General features: G+C 36.9%; 1 protein-coding gene across 5 annotated transcripts in view; it reads left to right on the forward strand.

Annotated features, from left to right (window-relative positions):
* The window catches only part of LOC128230320 (mediator of RNA polymerase II transcription subunit 25-like), a 42,681-nt gene that overhangs the window by 10,168 nt on the left and 6,000 nt on the right, over positions 1-26,513 (forward strand). Inside the window, exons 10-20 of one of the 5 annotated variants that reach the window (XM_052942496.1) lie at positions 589-770; positions 1,306-1,461; positions 2,587-2,763; positions 6,577-6,757; positions 7,256-7,361; positions 9,261-9,432; positions 11,582-11,740; positions 14,658-14,768; positions 15,231-15,287; positions 16,691-16,724; positions 19,975-20,013. In XM_052942496.1, the coding sequence (XP_052798456.1) occupies positions 589-770; positions 1,306-1,461; positions 2,587-2,763; positions 6,577-6,757; positions 7,256-7,361; positions 9,261-9,432; positions 11,582-11,740; positions 14,658-14,768; positions 15,231-15,287; positions 16,691-16,724; positions 19,975-20,013 (1,374 nt within the window). The remainder of the gene's footprint in view (positions 1-588; positions 771-1,305; positions 1,462-2,586; positions 2,764-6,576; positions 6,758-7,255; positions 7,362-9,260; positions 9,433-11,581; positions 11,741-14,657; positions 14,769-15,230; positions 15,288-16,690; positions 16,725-19,974; positions 20,014-26,513) is intronic. The other 4 variants (XM_052942499.1, XM_052942500.1, XM_052942497.1 and 1 more) reach the window with 4 other exon arrangements.

A 26,513-nucleotide genomic window follows, 5' to 3' on the forward strand; every position in this document is an offset into this window, starting at 1 on the left:
ATATTGCATGACCGCTGTTACCAGCTTATAGTGCCAACATAGGCTCGTTTCCCACTGTCCCACCACCACAAACAGGTTCACAATCTTAAATTTTTAACCCATAAATAAATCTTTTATCAACTGGGCAGAGACTGAAATTCTAGGGTGTTAAATACTCTGGACATATGTCATTATAGTCAAACTGAATAAACAAACATTCAGCACATGGCTTGCGGCTGTGTATTGCAGAGCATATATATTGCTTTTTTATCATTGTAAATTTCGGCAAATTTGAACTCGCCTTGATCTCAGTTACTTGAGTCGCCTGGTTGGATGAGCCCTGCTATGTTGGGAATATACGGTCAAATTGGAGTGCCAACAACAGCCCCCTCTGCCATGCTCAATCAACCCTTCACAAAGCCCTACAATCTCTTCAAGGAAAGGGTTACCCTTTATTAGTCTGGCATTTGTCATGGTTATTGTTGGTACCAAGAGTGTTTTTTGTTTTCATCCTGATATTTACTGCCGTATTGGAACAGAAACAATAAGGCGGAGCTTAAAAGTTCAATAATTAGAGTGCGGATAAATGACAACCCTATTTACTTACAGCCCAAGTTCAACAGAAACCACCAGTACCATTCCAGCAACCCCATCAACAGAGACCACTATTACAACAACAACAACAACAGCAGCAACAGCAGCAACAACAACAGCAACAACAACAGCAACAATCCATGCCTGGGAATCAGCAACAACAACAACAACAACAGCAGCAGCAAGTGCAACAAATGGTAGGAAACTGTTTTTTAAGATATTGTAGATTGATTTTGATGCATGAGTCTTGACCACTTTCACATCTTTGTCAATGTTTATTGGCTTTGAGTCAATTTTAACAGCTTTTTTGGAAGTGGTGTTGGGCTTAATGTTTGTCCTCTCAGATATGTAATACTTCTTTGGTCCGTTTAAAGGGGCTCATGTTTCATAGGGTCAGACATGTAACAAGTTTATTTTGTGTGAAATGTGAACAGAGTGATAAATGAACTCCATCACAAGTTTATATAAGAGCTCTATTGTAAACAGATATAGACATGTGTGATATAAAATGCTTTTGCTTAATTTATAATTTCAATTCCAAATAATTTTTGGCTAAAAGTTCTTTGTAAATTAGAATCTGACAAATGCAGTTTTGTGTTTGTAAATATTAAAGTAAGTAAAATAAACTGATTTTATCAAACTTTAAAAACAAATGCCTCTAATAAAAATGTGTGCTCCAGTCTCTCAAACCCATTGATTAATAATGGCTTTTATGTTATCTATGACTTATAGCAGCCACAACAACAGAGGCAAGCCAACCAGATGATTCGGCCGCCGGGGAACATGCCAATAAGCCAGCCCCAGTCTCAGCAGTCTCAACAGATGCCATTCAGCAGCGGCGTGCGAGTCTCAATGTCTAACTCACCAGTTAACACAGCTACAAGCCATGTGCGTATACATTTTATTATATGCTTTCTGGTGGTTTAAAGAGATTTATATGTGAAATAAGATTGATATTTCACTGTTCACTGTGATGGCAACGAATACTGGAGTACTCAAGTACTCGAGTACTCAATCGATTGTCTGAGTACTTGAAGACAAGTTTACTATTAGAGTACCGGTACAGTATTATTTTTTTAATTTTATTAAATCCAAGATATACAGATGGCATACAGACTATGTAATTGCACTGGCTCTTGCAAAAACACAATGTAAAAAACCTCTAATCCTGTATAGGTACATTATTGACTGTATCAAATTTAATGACAGTTTTTGTGGGTAAATACAAACTATGTAATTCATCATGCTTATACATATAGGGTATGAAATAAAGTGTTATGACAGGGTGCTGCACCCTGTCCTTATGATAGCGCCCTTCTGCCTTCATGGAGGGATGCAATATATTATACCTTACATAAATGTGTTCCTTACAAAGTACCTATAAAGACGATAGTTCCGTATATCAGTTTATTTTAATAATAAATTCAGTTTTATGAAGTCAGCGATACATATCATATTTTTGGCCGTTCTTGACCTCTCCAAAAGATAACATGGACTTCTGACATCATAAAAATGGTGATTACGACTTTCAGAACAGCGAACAATCGACGCAAGATAACATTAATTGCATTGTTCAATTAAACACATCAAAAGTGCTTTAAAAATATTGGTAATATAAAATAATAAAAAGGTGTAATAAAAGGAATATAACATACCGTACAACTTTGCGCCATATGGCATTATAAGGACCAGCCAGTCAACCAACGAATGTGTATATGGACCGAGGCATTAGCCATTCACCTTAGGGGTCTGACTGGGTGCTCCTGATAATGTTATTTGGGTCTCAGTGGTGCGTTTTATTTCTTAAAGAATAAAATGCTTAAAATCATCAGATATTTCTTCTTTTTTTTAATTAAAATTTATTCAATGATTATAAAAACATAATACTCATTTTACATTTTTTAAATTATTCAAGTGCTTCACAGCCTGATACAATGTGCACTTTTCCTCTCAAGCAGCCTATCCTTTGTAGAACTTGGCTAAAACTCTAAGGGTATTTCCATCATATTTCAGGCGGGCATGGGTGACTTCCGGACCATGACCAGTGCCAATCAGTCCATGCAGGATCAAATGAATCCCAAGCAAATGAGCCTAAACTCATGGCCTGGGCAAAACCCGGCCTCAACAACACAAGCGATGAACCCTATGAACGCTATAAGCACCGTCAGTGGCATGCAAGGTCTTCAACAGGTAATAAAGGGTGCTAGTGGGTCTATTGGAGGTAATAAAGGGTGCTAGTGGGTCTATTGGAGGTAATAAAGGGTGCTAGTGGGTCTATTGGAGGTAATAAAGGGTGCTAGTGGGTCTATTGGTTAAGGTGTCTGCCTCTTAGTCTTACTAAAAAGATTGTATTGTGGGTTTGATCTCCACCAGGGTGAGAGTGGTCTAGTGGTTAAGATTTCTGCCTCTCACCTAAGAGGAGGTGGGTTAGATCCCCACCAGGGTGAGAGTGGTCTAGTGGTTAAGGTGTCCGCCTCACACACACAGGGTTCGAATTTAGACTCGCATACTCGCAAAATGCGAGCGACATTTGGAAATTGCGAGTGACTTTTATTCAAGCTCGCAAAATTCTGCGAGTGGCTTTTTCTAGACCACAAAATGTTAAAAGGAAAGTAGAATAAACATGAACTTAATTCTACTATGTAGTCGAGTGTAAACAGCCTATAAGTGGCATGTTTACACTACCGGTATAAAGAAGACAGTACGGAGTCACGCTCTAGTAGGTTTTCAAAAATAGAACAGATACGGAAAAGGCCGAGTTTTATCTCGAATCTTTCCAGGATGCTCCGAGGCGTGCATAATTACAAAGTAAATACGAATGAAGTAATCACCTAGCTCAATCATTGGCTAAATTTAGCGCTTTTGCACACTATATGTAAACCCCATCATCCTTTGAATATATTTCCGCCCAACTGTCAAAATGAATAGACTTCGTTGATCGATATATTTCATGGTCCAAAGTATCCACGCTACATTTACTGTTGCTTTTTTATTTTAAATTTATTATTTTATTGTTTTTAATACTTATAGACTTAATGAAATCTGTAGCGTGCTTGTCGAATGGGTATTAAATTACCCGATGGCGTGGGTAAATATACAAAGTGAACAATGTCAAATAATTGGACTGCTTTGTTATCAAAAAGCTGCCAGCATCAGACGAGTCTTTCCATACCCCCCAAATAGAATAAGCCATCAACAAGTTCTAGTAGTCGAGTCACTCAATATTGATACTTTTTAATATTCATAATATGTCTTAGGTGTTAATTTCTACTTTAATTAGACAATATTATAAGGGAATAAAGCAAATAATAAAATTGCAAGTTGATTTGTCATTTTGCAAGTTGCCTCAAAATGCACTCGCAAAATTTTGCGAGTGCTCCTTAAAGTTTAATTCGAACCCTGCACACAAGAGGTTGTGGGTAAGATCCCCACCAGGGTGAGAGTGGTGTAGTGGTTAAGGTGTCCGCCTCACACACAAGAGGTTGTGGGTAAGATCTCCACCAGGGTGAGAGTGGTCTAGTGGTTAAGGTATCCGCCTCACACACAAGAGGTTGTGGGTTAGATCCCCACCAGGGTGAGAGTGGTCTAGTGGTTAAGGTGTCTGCCTCACACACAAGAGGTTGTGGGTAAGATCCCCACCAGGGTGAGAGTGATCTAGTGGTTAAGGTGTCCGCCTCTCACACACAAGAGGTTGTGGGTTAGATCCCCACCAGGGTGAGAGTGGTCTAGTGGTTAAGGTGTCTGCCTCACACACAAGAGGTTGTGGGTTAGATCCCCACCAGGGTGAGAGTGGTCTAGTGGTTAAAGTGTCAGCCTCACACATTAGAGGTTGTGGGTAAGATCCCCACCAGACTGAGAGTGGTCTAGTGGTTAAAGTGTCCGCCTCACACATAAGAGGTTGTGGGATCGATCCCCACCGGGGTGAGAGTGGTCTAGTGGTTAAGGTATCTGCCTCACACATAAGAGGTTGTAGGTAAGATCCCCACCAGGCTGAGAGTGGTCTAGTGGTTAAGGTGTCTGCCTCACACATAAGAGGTTGTGGGTAAGATCCCCACCGGGGTGAGAGTGGTCTAGTGGTTAAGGTGTCCGCCTCACACATAAGAGGTTGTGGGTAAGATCCCCACCAGGGTGAGAGTGGTCTAGTGGTTAAGGTGTCCGCCTCACACATAAGAGGTTGTGGGTAAGATCCCCACCGGGGTGAGAGTGGTCTAGTGGTTAAAGTGTCTGCCTCCCACATAAGAGGTTGTGGGTTAGATCCCCACCAGGGTGAGAGTGGTCTAATGGTTAAAGTGTCTGCCTCACACATAAGAGGTTGTGGGTAAGATCCCCACCAGACTGAGAGTGGTCTAGTGGTTAAAGTGTCTGCCTCACACATAAGAGGTTGTGGGTAAGATCCCCACCGGGGTGAAAGTGGTCTAATGGTTAAAGTGTCTGCCTCACACATAAGAGGTTGTGGGTAAGATCCCCACCGGGGTGAGAGTGGTCTAATGGTTAAAGTGTCTGCCTCACACATAAGAGGTTGTGGGATCGATCCCCACCGGGGTGAGAGTGGTCTAGTGGTTAAGGTACCCGCCTCACACATAAGAGGTTGTGGGTAAGATCCCCACCAGGGTGAGAGTGGTCTAGTGGTTAAGGTGTCCGCCTCACACATAAGAGGTTGTGGGTAAGATCCCCACCAGGGTGAGAGTGGTCTAGTGGTTAAAGTGTCTGCCTCACACATAAGAGGTTGTGGGTAAGATCCCCACCAGACTGGGAGTGGTCTAGTGGTTATGGTGTCTGCCTCACACACAAAAGTTTGTTGCTTAGATCCTCACCAGACTGAGAGTGGTCTAGTGGTTATGGTGTCTGCCTCTCACACAAAAGGTTGTTGCTTAGATCGTCACCAGACTTGAGAGTGGTGTAGTGGTTATGGTGTCTGCCTCTCACACAAAAGGAGGGTTTGGTCCCCACCATGGGTATTTTTTAAAGGTTTTTCAAAGGGACACAGTACTGGTTTCTACGTAGTGAACATACTTATCATATTCAGCTCTCTTCACATAAATCAAGCTTAAATAAACAAGTGGAGGAGGTAAAATAATGATATGGGAGTGTCATGCTTTTAATTATCTTGTTGGCTTTTAAAGATGCACTCTTACTCACAAATAAGATTTACCACAATTAATACAATTGTTTTGATATACTAGAAAGGATGAAAAATTGTGGAAAACAATGGTTCTCATGAAGGATACCCAGTTTAATTTGAAAGTAAGGTGCAGAAAACATGGTATTTCTACCTTATGATAGTAGACCACACAGTAAATCTTTTAGCATTCACCAATCATTTATTATTTTTGCGTTTTTAGCCATTAAATACATTGTTACAATCTTGTCATCTGTTATTAATATTTTCCATTAGTGCATTATTCAGTAAGGTTTACCACACAAAATTGATGTTTGTTATGCATGTATGGATTTTGAATAAGAGTGTCACTTTAAATATTTTTTGTCAAGGTATCATATAGCCTTTGTGTTGTCATAGATGGTAGTGTTGCCATGCATAAACTTAACTTGGGCAATAAAATATACTTGACTGTTAAACTTACTTATGGTTCCCATGTTGATGTAAGGGTTTGCCCACATCAGGTAAAATCTTTATCTTAAAATCATGATAGGCGTTAAGATTTTACATAATATGTTCTTAACGTCTTGATTAGATTGTAACCTGTTTTGAGCTGCTGGGGAACCAAAATATAACATCATGATTGTTTAACGGTAAAACTATAGATCTTTAAGCATGGAGCTTATTAAAGGCGGATAGCCGATTTCATCGGTTAAAAATGAAGGTTATAATCTTATAAGACATAGAGCATGTGGCTAGTAAGTTCTTTTATTCTAAAGGGATTATTTAACAAAATGGATTGCTGTACCTAGGCTTATGTGAGTGAATAAAATGCTTGCTGAGGAATTTCATATTGTTTACCGTCATAAAATCAATATTCAATATAATTTTTCTACGTATATCAGCAGGTGCCCATTTCCACTATGCCAATTCCAAATACCATGGGTAGTGTCCCCGGGATGCAGAACTCAATACCCGGGCTCCCCAACAACCCAGGAATGCCTAACCAGGTGGGAGGGGCTCCCGTGATACCCGGACCTGACCAGGCCAACAGCAGTCTACAGAATAGAAACATTATATGGAAAGGTAAGGCTGATTTTTGACCAGGTTTTCACATAGTGAAACCTAGTTATAAGAATGACAAACGTCGTTGTTCGGGCGGGCCGCCAGGTGTGCGGCGTCAAACTCACCTATGAAACTGAATAATTTCAGTAAGGTTTGACATATCTTGACCCAACTTGGTATAAAGGAAGAGTTTATGGATACCTTTCATGGGATTGCATTTGGGGTCCCTAGGGTCAAGGTCAAGGTCACTGTCACTTAAAATGGAAATCTTTAGTCAGGGTTCACATATCTTGACCAAACTTGGTATATGCAAACTTATGCATGCTTCCTGTCTTCTGTGTATATCCTCTAACCAATTTGGCATGTTCTTATGCATACACAGTAAAGGACTTATTCCAGTATCAGCTCGCCTGCAATTACAGGCGAAATTAAAAAAAAAAACAATATCAAACCCACAAACTCAACTGCAACTTTTATATCCATGTACATGTAATGTTCCCAAACCTCTATTGTTCACAGGTCAATTGGAATGGCAAGATAAGAAGACTGTTATGCCAGGACCGGGAACCAGAATCACCCGCAGTCTCGGATGTATGGTGTCCATAGCGAGGACAGACCAGGAAATGTAAGTATTCTGTTGACTGGTTCCCTGAAGAGGTCAGTCAGGACCGGGAACCAGAATCACCCGCAGTCTCGGATGTATGGTGTCCATAGCGAGGACAGACCAGGAAATGTAAGTATTCTGTTGACTGGTTCCCTGAAGAGGTCAGTCAGGACCGGGAACCAGAATCACCCGCAGTCTCGGATGTATGGTGTCCATAGCGAGGACAGACCAGGAAATGTAAGTATTCTGTTGACTGGTTCCCTGAAGAGGTCAGTCAGGACCGGGAACCAGAATCACCCGCAGTCTCGGATGTATGGTGTCCATAGCAAAGACAGATAAGTAAATGTAAGTATTCTGTTGACTGGCTCCCTGAAGAGGTCAGCCAGGACCGGGAACCAGAATCACCAGCAGTCTCGGATGTATGGTGTCCATTGCGAGGACAGACCAGGAAATGTAAGTATTCTGTTGACTGGCTCCCTGAAGAGATCAGCCAGGACCAGGGACCAGAAAATATGATTGTCTAATCATTCCCAGGTATACAAAAAGCTGGCCCAGTAACCTAACTCGTGCAAATCTTTACCATAACAATACACACATGTTTAGGAAGTTTTTTCAAGTCTTGTGGTTAATTTATTGAGTTGCGCCCCTTTATTGTCTAAAATAAAAGTGTATACAAACTAAACTCTTCCTCGCTTTCCCATCTCTACAACTAGCTGGCTTGGGAACAAGAATGATTTAGCACATAGCCTTTATGTACAGTCAAGCTACTATAAATTAGTATGACCTAACCTCTTCTCTCAGATCTTCTACTAACTGGCCTAGTTACCTGATCATGAAGATTCTACCCAGTAAAAAGACTAAAGAATGGTTCATTTAGATCAGTGTGTATCGTTAGCAAGATCAAACTTGGTCGGACTATTTGTCGGCATGTTATCTTGAATATATATGAATATGGGTCATAAACCAGGTATAAATTCAACAATTTTTATCAAATTTTGATAAAACATGGTCAGAATGCTTGTCTGCATTATTTTTGGCATAATTTTTTAATATTGGTCAACCTGGGTCAAAATCTAGGTCACTAGGTTAAATCTTAGGAAAAATATTTCCACGTCATGAATTCAACATTTTTTTCATATCTTGATGAAACTTGGTCAGAATATTTGTCTGCATAATACCTTACTTATTTTTTCATATCGGTCATCCCAGGTCAAATTCTAGGAAAATCTTACCACGTCATAAATTCAACAATTTTTGTCAAATCTTTATGAAACTTGGAAAGAATATTTTTCTGCATAATATCTTGAAAGTTCTTTAATATGGGTCTTCCCCAGTCAAAATCTAGGTCACAAGGTCAAATCTTAGGAGAAAGAATTCCACGGTCATAAAAATTCACTATTTTTTGTCAAATCTTTATGAAACTTGGTCAGAATATTTGTCTACATGTTGTCTTAAACATTTGTGAATTACGGTCACATCAAATCAAAAACTAGGTCACTAGGTCAAATCTAAGGAAATATTTTCCCGATGTCATATTTTTTTTTCTCAAATTTAAATTTTATTAACTTTAAAAATATTTGTGTTCATGAAATCTTAGATGATAAAGTGTGTCATCTAGGGTCAAGAACTAGGTCTCTGGGATAGATCTTATTGGAAAAGCTGATGTATTTATAAAACATTCATATTTCCTCACACAAATTGAATAGTTTCTGTTGATCAGGTTATTTGTATGAACAATATCTCCGATAAATATAGATCTGGGTCTTTTTGGTTAAAAATACAAGGTCACTAGCTCAAATCCTAGGTTTGCAAAATAGCATCGTCAAATAAAAAATCCAGCTTTAATGCGGCGTTGCTGCATTGGCGTCTTGTTTTCTCACAATAAATTAGTATAACCTAACCTGTTCCTCTCTTTCCCAGTTCAACAACTAGCTGGCCTAGTAACCTGATCATGCAGCTGATGCCACAGACCCTGCTTAACTCTAGTCAGCTCCACCCATTGTTCAAGAACAGTCGTCAAGTGGCCTTCCACTTCCACAACACAAACCTGGAGGACCTGAAGAATCTCTATAAAGTCATGGGCAGTGGGTTTGTGAGTATGCTTGGTGGGCATTGATGTTAGGTTACTCAGTGCTGGTATTCAATATAATGGTGTTAATTGGATCTAAGAACGATGTACCTAACCGGATTACTTATTTAGTTACTTACTTATTAACTATTATTAACTGACGAAAAGAGTGAATGAAGTCAATGATGTATGACCCGAAGATTAAATTAAGTTGCATATTTAATACCACCCCTGGTTTACAAGACCTCTTTTAGTAATAGTTTGCTTCTGACTAATTTTTGAGCCAAAACACATATTTTCCGTAAAAGTAAAAATAAGATTCTGATTTAAAAAAACAACAAAAAAATCCATATTAAAAAATAAGACCCCAAAAACATTTTTGTATGGGAGAATTGGTGTTTTTGTAATATTTTTTTAAAGCATTGTTGTAAATTACTTGGCAAAATGGGAAGTCCCAATTTTATAAAAAAAAATGACGCAATTTTCCCAATCAGACAGTCTGCAGCCCCACTTCCAAAATGTAGGGGAAAACACTGATATTTTTGACTCTTGTGAATAAAGTATGAAGAACAGTGAGGTAATGTCATAGAGCTGTTGTCATTGTTGATGTAGTGGTGTGGAACCTTTTACCATTGGTCATAACTCAAAAATTTAAAGGAGGTTAACATGAAACTTGGTACATATGTTAACTATGACACAATGGCTACCGTATTTTCCCGACTATAAGACGGGGAAATTTGGTCCCGTTTTTTAACCTTAAAGTAGGGGGCCCGTCTTATAAGCGAGTCTATAAGAATTTCATAAAGAACAGAGTCATAATCAGGAATATTCAACTGACTTATTTATTGTTTGTTGATGACACCCCAATAAAAGTGACACGATCACACCCATCGGATTAAGACGACCATCTGCTTTATTTCTCTACGATGAACACCCGATATAACGCTTGTTATCGGTCCAAACACATTGTTTTTCACAGGAGACATATTTTGCCACCTTTGAAATTAAAATATATTTTGACAAAAAAAGATTTAAAAAATGCAATTTTTTTTCTATGTCGTATATAAAACTTACTTTTTCCTTACTATAAGGCTTTGCATACATCATTTACATACATGTAACTGGCAGATTTCAATACACATTTCATTAATCGTGACATTAATTTATCCGCAATCATCAATGGTTATTTATTTCTCAAAATTTAAGTCCCATCAACTGCAATCCAAACAAACGAAAATTTAACTCATTAACACATGTAATGGAATGTGTTCTGTTTGTCGGCTACAGATCAAACAGTACAATTTGTGACGTCACAGCACGAGCTGTGCAAAGATCAAAGATGCACTGCAAATGGTTTGTATTAAAATAGGTCAATCAAATACCGTATGAACCCACATAACTCCAAAAATTGCGTCTAGGCTGGTTCAAACATACCATACCATCGGAAAATAAAAATCAATAATCCCAAGCAAATGAACAAATTTAGTTGATATTTGACTGTTTAGCTTGAACATTATCACAGACTTAGTGGATTTCAAGTGCTGGATTTGCTTTAAAAATCGACCCCGTCTTATAAACGAGTCGAGACAAAAACACCAGATTTCATGGGCAAAGTTAGGGGGTCGTCTTATAAGCGGATTGCCTTATAGTCGGGGAAATACGGTATGTGCATATAAGTATCATGTCTGATAACTCTAGCTTCAATATTTTTTAGTTATCACCCTTTTAAAACAGAGAAAGACAGATAAGCATGGTTATCTGCATGTGGTGCCTTTGTTATAAGTGGTTCTATTCTTTAGGCTGGCTGTGTGGGTTAACTTGAAAATTGGTACATATGTTAACAATGACACAATGGCTATGAGCATATGAGTAGCGTGGCAGATAACTCTAGCTTCAATTTTATTAAGATATCCCCCTTTTAGAATAGAGAAATACAGATAAGCACATGGTGCTGTTGTTATAAGTGGTTCCATTCTTTAGGCTGGCTGTGTGGGTTAACTTGAAAATTGGTAGATATGTTAACAATGACACAATGGCTATGAGCATATGAGTAGCGTGGCAGATAACTCTAGCTTCAATTTTATTGAGATATCCCCCTTTAAGAATAGAGAAATACAGATAAGCATGGTTATCTGCATGTGGTGCCTTTGTTATAAGTGGTTCTATTCTTCAGGCTGGCTGTGTACATTTCCCTCCCAACACTGCGTGTGACATCCGAGTACTTCTCCTGCTGTTCAGCAACAAGCGACGTCAGTTTGTCGGCCTTATACCCAACGACCAAGGTGGCGTGGTTAATGGGATCAGACAGGTCATCACACAGCACAAACAGAGGGTGAGGCAGTGGGAATGTGTTACCCTTTTAGGTCAAAAGAAGAATATAATTGTGTTTCTAAAACCCTCCTGACCCTTTTTATGCCCCCGAAGGTGGGCATATTAAAATCGCACCGTCCGTCCGTCCGTCCGTCCGTCCTTGTGTCCGATAACTCATGTCCGGGCTGTAACTTTCCCTTGTATGGACAGATTTTAAAATAACTTGCTACATGTGTTCCACATACCAAGATGACGTGTCACGTGCAAGACCCAATTCCCTACCTCTAAGGTTAAGGTCACACTTAGTGTTTATTCACAATGGAGTGCTGCATATAAGGACACAGATTATAGGTTGTTGTGTCCTGGCTGTAACTTTCCCTTGTATGCACAGATTTTAAAATAACTTGCCACATGTGTTCCACATACCAAGACGACGTGCCACGTGCAAGACCCGTGTCCCTACCTCAAAGGTCAAGGTCACACTTAGTGTTTATTCACAATGGAGTGCTGCATATATGGACATAGAGTATAGGTTGTCGTGTCCTTGCTGTAACTTTCCCTTCTATGGACAGATTTTAAAATAACTTGCCACATGTGTTCCACATACCAAGATGACGTGTCATGTGCAAGAGCTGTGTCCCTACCTCTAAGGTCAAGGTCAAACTTAGGTGTTTATTCACTATGGAGTGCTGCATATAAGGACATAGATTATAGGTTGGCGTGTCCGGGCTGTAACTTTCCCTTGTATGGACAGATTTTAAAATAATTTGCCACATGTGATCCACATACCAAGACAACGTGTCGCGTGCAAGACCCATGTCCTTACCTCTAAGGTCAAGGTCTTACTTAGGTGTTTATTCACAATGAAATGCTGCATATATAAGGACATAGAGTATAGGTTGTCGTATCCTGGCTGTAACTTTCTCTTGTATTGACAGATTTTAAAATAACTTGCCACATGTGTTCGACATACCAAGACGATGTGTCGCGTGCAAGACCCATGTCCCTACCTCTAAGTTCAAGGTCACACTTAGTGTTTATTGACAATGGAATGCTGCATATAAGGACACAGAGTATAGTTTGTCGTGTCCGGGCTGTAACTTTCTCTTGTATGGACAGATTTTAAAATAACTTGCCACCTGTGTTTGACATACCAAGACGACGTGTCGGGTACAAGACCCATGTCCCTACCTCTAAGGTGAAAGATACTCTGAGTGTTTATTCACAATGGAATGCTGCTTATAAGGACATAACAGTGTAGGTTGTCAAGTGGTATTTTTTTATGTTCAGAGGCAATTTAAAATAACTTGCCATATGTAATTGACACATAAACGGCAAGATCAACTTTTCATGTACTGGCCTTGTTCATAGGTCAATGTCACATTCAGGGGTATTCGTCACAAACTGTGACAGCTCTTGTTCAACCCTTTTTTTTATATACATCTGGATCTGATGTAATAGAATTTGTGTTTATTACAGTTTAAGTAGTTGAGATTTCATTTAAAACATACCGAAATGTCATCCTAAGCGTTTGCAATTTGATTCGCTGTTTTAACTGGATTTAAAAACAACAATTTTCTCTTGCCCTACTTATCATTATTGAGACCGTTGCCTGAAACACAGAATACATTTGTAAGGCCTTAGTTCAGTAAAAACGTAGTGGAGTTTCATAGTTCCTGGGTTTAAGAGATGTAGCCCTGGTTTATCAGTGATTGTATAAAATGATCGCTATTAGAATCTTGATTTGAAGATATCTAGACATCTCCCATAGGAGAACTTTTTTGAATTTGCAAGCAAACTACTAACTTAGACTTAAATAAACTTATTTAATTCATGATAATTTGGGCACAAAATGATGAGGCCCTTGTAATACTTGACTTTTGTAAAGTTGCCTGTGTCAGCTGGTTAGTTATCTTAATCATTTTCATAGGGAGTTCAGAGTGAGGAATCACGTGACTTAAAGGGGTTCTCACATAGGTCACCATGGGTTCAAGCCGATTTAAAAAAAGAATTTCAGCATTGAATCATTACACAAAATTCCATCATGTTGAGACCAAGGATTGCATCATTAAAATACAAGCAAATCTTATATAGTTGATACGTGTAGAAGCAGAAAATAGTATAGTCTTTTATAGGCCAAGAAGTTTTTTCATATTATTTCTGTCAAAAAAGTTAATTAGAATTTAACTTCACTTGTGTGTTTACATTGGTTGTGACCTGTGGTGACTCATGTGATAACCCCTTTAAGTCAGGTGATTCCTCATCCTGGAGCAAGAGACACTGATCAAAGATGTGTCACTATGTTTTGCAAGTAACTCTTGTTCAAGTTCTAATATTAACAGTCCTATTACGCTTCCTAAGATGAACCGATATCTTTTCAAAACCTTCCCTATTCTGATTAAAACAAGATCTTCGAATGATCTGATTATATAGAAGCAATGCTTGTGATTGGTCAAGTGACCTTTTATTGCTGTAAAATATATGTGACGTCAATAAAACGAGTGGAATCATTGACATAACTGCTGTTCAAACAGCCGAATTTACACAACTTTTAATTACCTTACTAAGAGGTATTTTCAAGTGTGAAGAAGTTTTGCAAATAATGAGAGTAAACATAAACATTTAATACATTCGAAATCTGTTGGCACGATATAGCTCGGCTTGATTTCCTCATTTGCTTGACCTAGATGTTAAGGACCGATTTGGTTTTACTCTTTGTAAGCATTCATGATTGGCTCAATATTTACGAGGCTCAAAGTATTTTCACCGGGGTCCCTGGGATATCAAGCCAACAGGTTTCGACTGTATTTCAGAATTACTGTCTGTTCATCTATGTATGAAAACATTTTGTAAGTGCATGAATAATCGTGAAGTTGTGCAGCCTTCACTAAACGTGTGCTGACCAAATGTTGACAGCATTACTAGGTAATTATATTTAGATGCAGCAGCCCGGTGGACCAGGTCAGCAAGCAATGGGCGGAGCTATGCCAGGGCCCATGCCACAAACCATGGTAGGGGGAATGATGCCCGGAGGACCGGGGCCTAACCAGGTAAATGGACGAGAAGCAGGGTTCTGTCATTAAAGGGACTGAATGTAGTTTGATCAGTGTTTAAGGGACAAGACACCTGATGATATAATTGCAAGAATTTTTTTTTGTCAACAACTTAAAATAAAATTTACATTGTGGACCATCTGGTGTCTAGTTCCTTTAATATCTGTGATCTGGTTTTTTGTTAGAAGTCTTATATAAATAGTTTCCATGCATTTTCGTTCCAAGACAAAAAATAAAAAAGTTGTCAATCTGTGAAAGTGCAGCTTTAACGATTGAGCTCTCAGTTGATGTTATATCTTTGAAATAAGCATTTTGCTCGTATTTTACATGATTTATTTATTTATTATGTCTGAACAGATAAAATGTGGACACATCCCTTTAAAAGTATTCAACTCATTACAATAAAGTTATTTATAGATTTAATGAAAACATTTCTTTAACTATGACCATATATTTCAGATGGGTCCTGGGATGGGAATGCAGCCAGGACCACGGATGGGCCTGGACGATAATATGGTATGAAAACATGGCGCATTGTAACTGTATGTAAATACTGTTTTTGATGGTCTTTGTTGGAATAGATTTGTTAATGGCATAACTTTGACACCTACGTAAATTGAAGCTTAGCCCGAAGAGTAAGTGGTGACTTAAAAATCATTTATAAGCTGCCTAGAATGATATACAATGATACATAAATATGCAAATTCACAGATTTCTGTATTTCAGAAATTATTAAGTTATTATTATACCCCCGACAAACGAAGTTTGAAAGGGGTATATTGGAGTCACCCTGTGGTCGGTTGGTCGGTCGGTCCGTCAAAGTTTGTTGGTCGGTCGGTTGCAATTTACCTTGTCCGGAGCATAACTTAAAAACTACTGGATGGAATTGGATTAACCTTCATACAATGGTAGAGCATACTGAGAGAAAGTGCAGAGTAAAATAACCATAACTCTATTCTTGCTTATTACTGAGTTATTGCCCTTTGTTACTTTTTTTTTGTCCAGGTTATAACTTGAAAAGTACTGGATGGGATTCATTGGAACTTCATACAATGGTAAAGCACAATGAGAGGAAGTGCAGTGTTCAAAAACCATAACTCTTCTTTAGCTAATTACAGAGTTATTGCCCTTTATTTGTTTTTTTTTGCTGTCAAATATTTTTCCAGACATTAACTTGCAAACTACTAGAGGGAAGTTAATAAAACTTCATACAGTGATTGATCATAATGAGAGGGAGTGCTGTGTACAGGAACCGCAATGCTATTTCAACTAATTACAGGGAAAACTGCCCTTTTCTACTTTTTCTTGTCCGGAGCATAACTTGAAAACTATTGTATGGAATTTAATAAAACTTCACACAGTGATAGATCATATTGAGAGAAAGTGCATTGTACAGGAACCGCAATTCTATTTCAGCCAATTACAGAGTAATTGCCCTTTGTTACTTTTTTCTTGTCCGGAGCATAACTTGAAAACTACCGGATAGAATGTAATAAAACTTTATACAATGGTACAGCACGATGAGAAGGAGTTCAGTGTACATGAATCATTACACTATTTTAGCAAATTACAGAGTTATTGCCTTTTTCTGTGTTTTTTTTGTCAAACTTTTGTCCGGACAGTAACTTGAAAACTACTAGATGGAATTTCATAAAACCTCATAATGATGGGCGGCGTTCAGTGGTATTAATCACCTTCAGTGATAGCTCTAGTTTCATATGACTAGTGAGCAATTTAAGCTTGGAAAATGACTTAAGATGTTTTATGAATGCTGGTCAAAGTAATGTCATTCGCCATAGTTATGCCCATGATTGATTAGGTAAAGAATGGCCAAAAGTAGGCTTCATGGATCATACTTTTAAAAGTTATTATTAATAAATACCGGGAAGTTTATAATTATATGTTCTCTTTTTTTCTAGGGAATGAATCAGAAAGTTCGCCAGCAGATGCTAGGTAGGTTGGTTAATTTCAAGATGAGTCTAACTTTAAACTTACAGTTTTATCTTTCTCTCAGAGAAGAGCACTCTTTTGACCATACCTGACTTTTTAAGTTTGAGAATTCAATGAGTTTTGGTTAACATCACTGTTTTCAAACTTTAAATTCGTAAGGATCACCTACTGATACATTCATGTACAAATTAGTTTGAAAACACATATTTTTTTTATTTAAACAGATCAAATAATCAACACTGGACAATCACATTTTCTTATACATTGTAAATAGAGCAACATTTTTAGCTTATCTGCTTTTTGATAAAAAATGCCGAGGTATTGTCATAGCAGTGGTATGGTCTTCTGCATGATTATGCAAAAATCTTCAAAACAAAGTCAAATAACTCAAAAACTGTTCAAGATATTTATGTATAACACATCTTGCCAAATGCATTATGCAGCTGTATAGCAAGGCCCATAACTCTGGTTTTAATAATTGTGGAGTTATTTTTCTTGTTTGACTGAAAATACATTGACGAGTGTTGGTGTTCGATCTGCAAGGCTCATGTTGGTGTAAATGTTAGTTTTATAACTGTGTATGGTCAAAATCGTGCTTCGTGTGATAGTTATTTTCCTGCTAATATTTATTCACAAAGCCGTTTTGAAGTGTGAAGGCAATCGGAATCTTATCCCTGGGGGCAGAATCACTAATGTCTTGAGTCTGTGTTTCAGACTTTCTTGAGTCTGTGATACACAAAACCTGCAAATTTCAATTTTTTTATTAAATTGCGATATCAGATCGGTAAAATTTCTTGCATCTTGTACAAACAACTTGTTTTACAATCATTTGCCAGTGAACATCTTTTGTTGAAAACAATTATATATTAAATAGAAATTTGTAACATTCAATTATTCACAACTCTGAGCTTGAAACTCAGATTCCAGATGTTGGTGAATACAGACCCAGTTCTTGCAGCTTTGGATAATGCCAAAAGGGAAATAAAAGCTTTCCTTTAATATTTCTTTTCATATTTATATTAAATAATAGCTTATAATTAGCTCATAAAAATTGTTTTAAGTAGATTTTATTGGTCTAAAAGTCTTTTGGCCATCTGATCAACGAGCGTTTGTCAAAAATATCAATCTGAAAATTAATCCGAATAACAGAAAACATATTTAGATTTGAACTGGTATTAAAATTAAAGCAAAGCTAGTCTAATGTTTTCAATCTTATTTGTTTCCAAATATATATCTAATTACGACTAAGACTAAACAATAGGTTCTTTGATAAGATGGCCCCTTTATTTTATACATGCACGTGCTCACGTGCACAAAGTTCTACCAGTATTTTTGGTTTTCTTATGTTTAAAATTATGGTAGCTGTACAAATGTGCATAAGCAGTTGCCTTTGGAGACTAGCTTCAGAAAGCTTAAGAATGCTTTGGCACTTTATTATATCACTGTATTAGACATTAGGCAGATTGTTAAGAACTTTGTTAAAGTTAACAACTTGTAAACATTATTGTTGTTAACTCAAATCGTTACTGCTCTTGAAGTTTAATAAATACACGTGTGATCTGTGTATTTGTCATAAGCTTTGAGACATCTGTTTCAGCTGTACTTGTTTACATTAAAGATATATATGATATTTTAAAGTCAACAACAATGTCGTTAATCTTGTTGTTAAATTTCATTAAGTTCTGAACAATCTTCCCATTGTACTATTGAACCAAAGAAGTAAAAACCTTCTCATGAAAACTATTTTTTTTTGCAATATTTATCATATAATGGTTTAAATATTTTATAAAGAGTTTGGTTACAACCTAGATAGTACTTATATATATATATATGTACTGGTTAGGGAACTACTACTCATCCTTATCAAATATTCACCCACCCTGTAGGACCATAGTTAGATAGTATTGTAACGGGTTTTCTGTATCTTCTGCGAAGCATTGCAGACTTTTCGGAGTCTGTTGTCCTAATCAGTAATGGTCAAGTTATTAAAGCTGCTCTCTCACAGATTGACCATTTTGACCAAAAAAATATTTTTTATCTTAGAATAAGTCGATTTTTGAGTCAATGTCTGGAAACCAGTGATGAAATACTGCTGACAAACAACAGCTTGCAGGTTTTCATATTTACTGTTTTTTTATGCTGAAAAACTTATTTTTTCTTAAAGCGTTAGTAACGCTTATAGCCATAAAACATTAATTTTCTAATGTAAATATGAAACTTCAAACTTCTTTTGTCAGCCGACTTATATCACTGGGTTCCAGATATTTATGCAAAATCGGCTCATTCCAAGACAAAATATTAAAAAGTTGTCGAAACGGTTTATCTGTGAGAGTGCAGCATTGAAGAAAAACCTCCATTTCTCAACAAAAAGGCTTCCCTAGCCAGTATATGAAAATATCCTCAGATTTATCATAAATAAGATACCCATTTAATTACCCAGTATAACTATAATTTATTTCAAATAACAATATTATTTTTTATGCATTGTTGTTTTTTGTAACCTCACTAATAATCCTGAGAAGAGTCATTGTCAGTCACTCATAGTGCTCTCAATCGACCATTTTCATTGGTTAAACATAAATGGTTTGGAAAGAACAGCCAATGAAAAAGCGCCTTACATATTGATATAAATATGTCCTGTTTAGTGACACAGCCCTTGTGACATCACTGAATGTTCTTCAAGTAGGAGTATTCAACATAATATTATTCATTATTAACAGTGATATATGGTGTTCTACTTACCCTGTTATTGAAAACTGACATATTATTATTATTGTTAATTGTACATGAAGTCAAGTGGTGCAGTGGTTAAGGTGTCGCATCTCAGTCAAGACGATGTTAGGTTCAAGCTGCACAAAGAGCTGATTTTTAAAGCCTCTCAGCAGTACTGGTTTATCCAGGAGATGGACAGCATTCAATTGTTTAAAACTGGTTAAATCTTTGGTTCAGATAGTTATCCAACATGTTTACTGATTGGTCAATATTTATCCAATGAGTACTATCGAATCATTTAATACTGCAGACCATTTAAAAGGACGGTCCAGTTGTATACAATTTGCAGCAGGGTTGTAAAATATATCTGTTAATAGCCAAGTAATATAGATTGGTCTAAACTATTATAATCAACCAATGAGAATGGTCGAATGTAATGGTTATCCAATAATGCGCTGTGGGTACTGACAATGCAGCAGTGTGTGTTGTGTGATTCAGAGCTAAACTAACCTAGCGAACTAACTTCTTCTCTCTACGCTAGATGAGATGTATTACGGCCCTCCGCAAACACTATACTCTGGTAGGTACATGCTGTCGCTAAATATGGGGTTCTCATTTACCGTCAGGAAAAGCACATGGTTTAGGTCATCAGCGCGTCTGTTTTTTTAAAAAACACAATGTAACAGACTTGATAATCACATGTTAATTGTGACAATACATAAGCATGGAGACTAATGTCAAAGCTTTATTTCTGTTCTCAAGTGTTTGGAAGAGGAGGCTGGTTTTCGAAAGGAGATGCAGGTATTTGAAAGGGGAGGATGGTTTTCGAAAGGGGATGCAGGTTTCTTTAAAGGGGAGACTGGTATTTAAAAAAAGATGCAGGTTATTGAAACTGGAGGCCGTTATTTTAAAGGGGAGGCAGATATTTGAAAGAGGATGCTGGTATTTGAAAGGGGAGAGAGTTATTTGAAAGGGGATGCAGGTATTTGAAAGGGGAGAGAGTTATTTGAAAGAGGATGCTGGTATTTGAAAGGGGAGATAGTTATTTGAAAGAGGATGCTGGTATTTGAAAGGGGTGGCAGATATTTGAAAGAGGATGCTGGTATTTGAAAGGGGAGAGAGTTATTTGAAAGGGGATGCTGGTATTTGAAAGGGGATGCTGGTATTTGAAAGAGGTGGCAGATATTTGAAAGAGGATGCTGGTATTTGAAAGGGATGGCAGATATTTGAAAGAGGATGCTGGTATTTGAAAAGGGAGAGAGTTATTTGAAAGGGGATGCTGGTATTTGAAAGGGGAGAGAGTTATTTGAATGAGGATGCTGGTATTTGAAAGGGGAGAGAGATATTGGAAAGGGAATGCTGGTATTTGAAAGGGGAGAGAGTTATTGGTAAAAGGATGGTGGTATTTGAAAGGGGATGCAGTTATTTGAAAGGGGATGCTGGTGTTTAAAAAGGGATGCTGATTTTTGATAGGGGAGAAAGTTATTTTAAAGGGGATGCTGGTACTTTAAAGGCAAGACAGCTATTTGGAGGGGATTGCTGGTATTTGAAAAGGGAGGCAGTTATTTGAAAGAGGAGGCAAGTAATTGAAAATGGATCCTATTATTAAAAAAGGATGCTGGTATTTGAAAGAGGAGGCAGTTATTTGAAAGAAGAGGCAGCTTTTTGAAAGGGGACACTGGCATTTGAATGTGGCAGGGTGCTGGTAATTGAAAAGTGAGTCAGTGATATGAAAGGGGATGCTGGTATTTGAAAGGAATGCAGGTATTTGAAAAGGAAGGCAGTTATTTGAAAGGGATGGCAGGTGTTTGAAAGGGGATACTGGTGTTTTAAAGTGGTAGGGGTGCTAGTATTTGAAAAAGGAGGCAGTTATTTGAAAGGGGATGCTGGTATTTGAAAAGGGAGGCAGTTATTTGAAAGGGGATGCTGGTATTTGACAAGGGAGTCAGTAATATGAAAGGGGATGCTGGTATATGAAAAGGGGGGCAGTAATATGAAAGGGGTTGCTGGTATTTGAAAAGGGAGGCAGTTATTTGAAAGGGGATGCTGGTTTTTGAAAAGGGAGTCAGTAATATGAAAGGGGATGCTGGTATATGAAAAGGGGGGCAGTAATATGAAAGGGGTTGCTGGTATTTGAAAAGGGAGTCAGTAATATGAAAGGGGATGCTGGTATATGAAAAGGGGGGGGCAGTAATATGAAAGGGGTTGCTGGTATTTGAAAAGGGAGGCAGTTATTTGAAAGGGGATGCTGGTTTTTAAAAAGGGAGTCAGTAATATGAAAGGGGATGCTGGTGTTTGAAAAGGGAGTCAGTAATATGAAAGGGGATGCTGGTGTTTGAAAAGGGAGTCAGTAATATGAAAGGGGGTGCTGGTATATGAAAAGGGGGGGCAGTAATATGAAAGGGGGTGCTGGTATTTGAAAAGGGGGGGCAGTAATATGAAAGGGGGTGCTGGTATATGAAAAGGGGAGGCAGTAATATGAAAGGGGGTGCTGGTATATGAAAAGGGGGGCAGTAATATGAAAGGGGGTGCTGGTATATGAAAAGGGGAGGCAGTAATATGAAAGGGGGTGCTGGTATATGAAAAGGGGGGCAGTAATATGAAAGGGGGTGCTGGTATATGAAAAGGGGGGCAGTTATTTGAAAGGGGATGCTGGTATTTAAAAGGGGAGGCAGGTATTTGAAAAGGGGATGCTGGTGTTAAATTTAAAAAGGAAGGCAGGGATTTGAAAAGGGATGCTAGGATTTGAAAGAGGATGAAGCTTTTTTAAGGAGGATGGTGGTTTTTAAAAAGGAAAGCAGCCATTTAAAAGGGAAGACAGGTACTGGCAAGGGGGTGCTGGTTTTTGAAAGGTGAGCAAGTAATTTTGAAAAAGGGATGCTGATATTTAAAAGGGGTGGCAGTAAAATCATTTAGTTAAAAATGCCTGTACCCCTTTGAAACATTAATTATGCATACTAGCAGATTATGAAAACAGCTAGCAGACAAAAAGAAGACATTAGTCTCTGTGATATTTCATGCTAAATATTTGTTGACTTATTGCCCTTCATTCATATCATAAATAAATGAAATTGCATGCCCGATATAGCAACGTTTTATGTATTAAGGGATGTAAATCATCAACATTATAAAAGAATATCACATTTGTGGGCATTTAATATAAAATTTATTATAAATAAAAATATGAACTTATTTAACAAATTTTCATATTAAATGACCATTCATCTATTATATTCTATGTATCAACTAATAATATCCGCACTCTTGAGGTCTTTTAAAAGAGACACACAGAGCATCTCGTTCTGGACATTGCTATATTATTTTGATATTTAAAATCACCAGTACTTTATAATCCTGGTATAAGGGATATTGACAATATCCTCATATATGGCTAAATGGGAATCCCGATATATGTTATATGTTTTTTCAGGGATCTGTTTATATACAGTGGAATTTCTTGTTAATTTCAAGTTGACATGACAATCAAGTGCTACCATGGTATTGGTTTATAAGAGAATTTGACATGAAACATTTTGTTAAGAAAAGGTATCAAACCTGGGTTTTGTTGGATTATAAATATTAACAAAGACATTTTTTCATTGATAAGTTTTAAATAGAATAAAAATGTAAATTTGTGAAATGTGTATCAAATTAAATGATTGATATTATTGTTTTTTATTTCTGATACACACAATCCATGTATAGCTGCCATGTCCGTTAACTGGAAACCCCATTGTATATATGTTATCTTAGCCCCACTGTGCACTGTTGCATGACTATCGTATGATGACTGCTATTATTAGTCTATGATCATATATTATTTGGTGGAGAGATCTTCGAATGAGGCTAGATTGGTGTTAAGGTGAATTACCCTACATGTTCTGATAGCCTAGAGGAAAGTTACTTGAGGACCCTGGTCATTAATTATAAAGGCACAATTTGACCTTTACAATATTGGTGTTATGTAACCTTTAATAAATCAGTAAGAATGATGGTTATAATATAAATGTCAACTGTTGGGCTCTACATGGTAGCTGATACAATTTAAACAGAGAAATGGTCTGCAATTTTGTTTGTCAAGTTTTGAGTTAGATAAAGCATATTTCTAGACACAGAATCAATCAATATAACATTAATTCTCCTCAGTGTCCTGTGCATTTATTACAGCATGTTTGTCTGTACCGTAGTCCTTGTTGCCGATACCTGTTGCCACATTTTATTATGTAGAGCCTTGCCTAGATAGTTCATCTACTGATTCAAGACAAAAAAATCATGTTAGAAAAGCGAAAAGGCTTATAATAAATGATTATTTTACAGTAGTTTGTGTACTTAAATTGATGTGTTCTTGTGAGTTTTTTTGGCTTGATATATCTGGACTGGAGAAACAAATTTATACCTCATACGTAAAGAAAAATCAGGTGTATTTTAACCTTTACCAATATGATATCATTCTTGTTTCCAATTTTGGAACAAACCACACCAGTCTGCTTCAAAGGCTTACTGTTCTACATGTTAAAATAATAATTAAAAGATAGTATTTGCTTAAAATCATTTCTTAATGAATCTTTCACAGATTCATACATTTCATTCTGCATGAAATCATTTTGTAGTATATATTGTTGGCCGATGTTATTATGATATCACTCACATCATGCTTTTGTCCAGTTTGAATGTTGCTATTAAACATTCTGTTACACAAAGGTTCCATAGCTTTTACTTTTTATGTTTAACCCTTACAAAAAAAGTAAGGGGGGGTACACATAGGACTGAGCTTGTCGGTCACTCAGTTGGTCTGTTGGTTTTTACAGTGTTCATAACTTATGAAAGGGTCAATGGATTTAACTTATTTTGGTGTGAATGTTAAGCACCTTAAAATACAAGTGAAATTAACTTTGGTTACAAACTGGTTACAAACTACAAATTTAGGACATAGTAACGGCCCCTTTCTTACTTAATGTTGCCAAAAAACTGTGTCCTGACAATTATAACTCACAAAAGGGTTAATGGATTTCAATCAAGTTTGGTCCACACATTGTACAGGTTCATGTTTAACACCAAAAACTACAGGTATACAAGTCAAGTTTTACTTAGGTTACAAACAACTAATATTTTAAGGAGTTATGTCCCCTTTTTAATTAACAGTGCCCTGGTTATAACAGTAAGACAGTACAACAGTTTTTATAGTTGACCACATCTGTGTCCAAGTTTGGCATGCTGTAGAATACTGCTTGTGTAATACCTGTAGAAAATAAGTTCTGGTGAATTGGTGCTTTATGTGGAAGTGTCATATAACTTGAACTATTTTATATACATTGTGGTGTAAATGGTAATATGTTGCATACATTATTTAAGGCATTATGTTATACAATTAATGATGTAAGTGGCATCATGTTACATGTTATGTGGTGTAAATGGCATTCTCTATGCAGGGATGTGATATATCTGCAGATCTAATGGCTTCCCCCTTCCCCAGCAAAAAATAAATAAAAATAAATAAATAATAATTATGAATTAATAATAATAATGATAAGAAACATATTAAATAAATATTTGGTTGATATTTCATTTATAAGTTCGCTCCAAATTTGAAGTCAGGAGAAACCTAAAAGGGCATCTACAAAGTCAGTGTTGCTTCTTTGGCAGGGTGTCTCACCCCCCTTTTCCCATTTGGGGCCTTAAGTGCCACGCCCCACCCCCCAAAAAAAACCTAACAAACAAAAACCAACAAAAAAAACAACACCCAAAATAGTTTTAGCCATTATGCAGCCAGGTGAATCACATCTCTGACATTGTGTAACATATTTGTGGTTGAGTGGTGTAATGTTACATTCAAGTACTTTGTGGTGTAAATAGCATTATGTTGCATTTACTATGTGGTTTTTACGGCAGTGTATTTAAATTAAAATGGTGTAAATGGCGTATATTGCTATAAATGTACGTGTATAAAATATATCTCTATATATTTATATATAGCATTTTATTATTTATTATGTTCTTAATTGTTGGAAATGACATCCTTTCATGTTTATTTGGTAAATAGTAATGTATTATATGCTTTCTTGCTCCTGCGAAATGCAAATAGTTTTTCACAAAGTTTTTATGGTTTGTTTTATTTCTCAAAAGGATAACATAATGTTGGATTTCAGGAAGTTTATACTTCCTGTATACATTTAAAATCTGGGCTGGTATTCAATATTGGTCTTAACTGGTTTTAAGAATGATGTAGCTAATCAGATTACATGTTATTAATAACTGACCAATAGAATGAATGAAGTCGATGATGTATGACCATAAGATAAAGTTGCATATTGAATACCACCCATGATTAAATTAAGTGGTAAAGGCCCAGAAATAAAACATGTTTTATGATATTTCTTACGTAGATTGTGTTTTAAAATCAGATTAAAATAAGTGGTATAGGCTCACAAATGATCCATGCTTCACGATGTTTCTTGCATTATGAACTCTGGACACTTGCATTCGTTTTGGGGCAACATGTACCGGTACTTTTTCTCTGAAGTACATGAAAAATCAAAAAATCACAGACATTCACTTTTGTACTGAAATCTGAACTGTTTGTGGTGTAACAAGTGTAACACATTTTCATCTTTTAAAGTAATTCCTTTGTATGAAGTCTGGAAATGATCACAAGAGTATATGAAAACATGATCTGTCTGATGATATTCACTGTCACCATATTTGATCAGATTTTGAGAAGTTATTGCTTCGACCTCTGTGTCAATGTAAAAGTAACACTAACTATCTATTTTATGGTGCCATTACTAAGGCCTAAAAAAAGGTTTGTTTCTGGTTACATGTATTATATGGGTTGGTATTTTTTTAATAAGGCATGTTAAATTATTGTCAAAGGGCATTTTTCTTTGTCACATCAAAAACAAAGAATTATTGCACCATTTGATGCTGAATCTAGTTGTGAAATAAGCAAATCCCATATTTTTGTACAAAAATGTTCGGATTCTGAAATCTTTTGCAAGTGATTTTTTTTTTTTGGCCAGTTACTTTGGTAGTCAGTGACTAATAAGTAGGGTCGGTCGTGTTACCAGAAACAATCCCTTTTTT

The sequence above is a fragment of the Mya arenaria genome, chromosome 4 (assembly GCF_026914265.1).
Source record: "Mya arenaria isolate MELC-2E11 chromosome 4, ASM2691426v1".
Classification (NCBI taxonomy): domain Eukaryota; kingdom Metazoa; phylum Mollusca; class Bivalvia; order Myida; family Myidae; genus Mya; species Mya arenaria.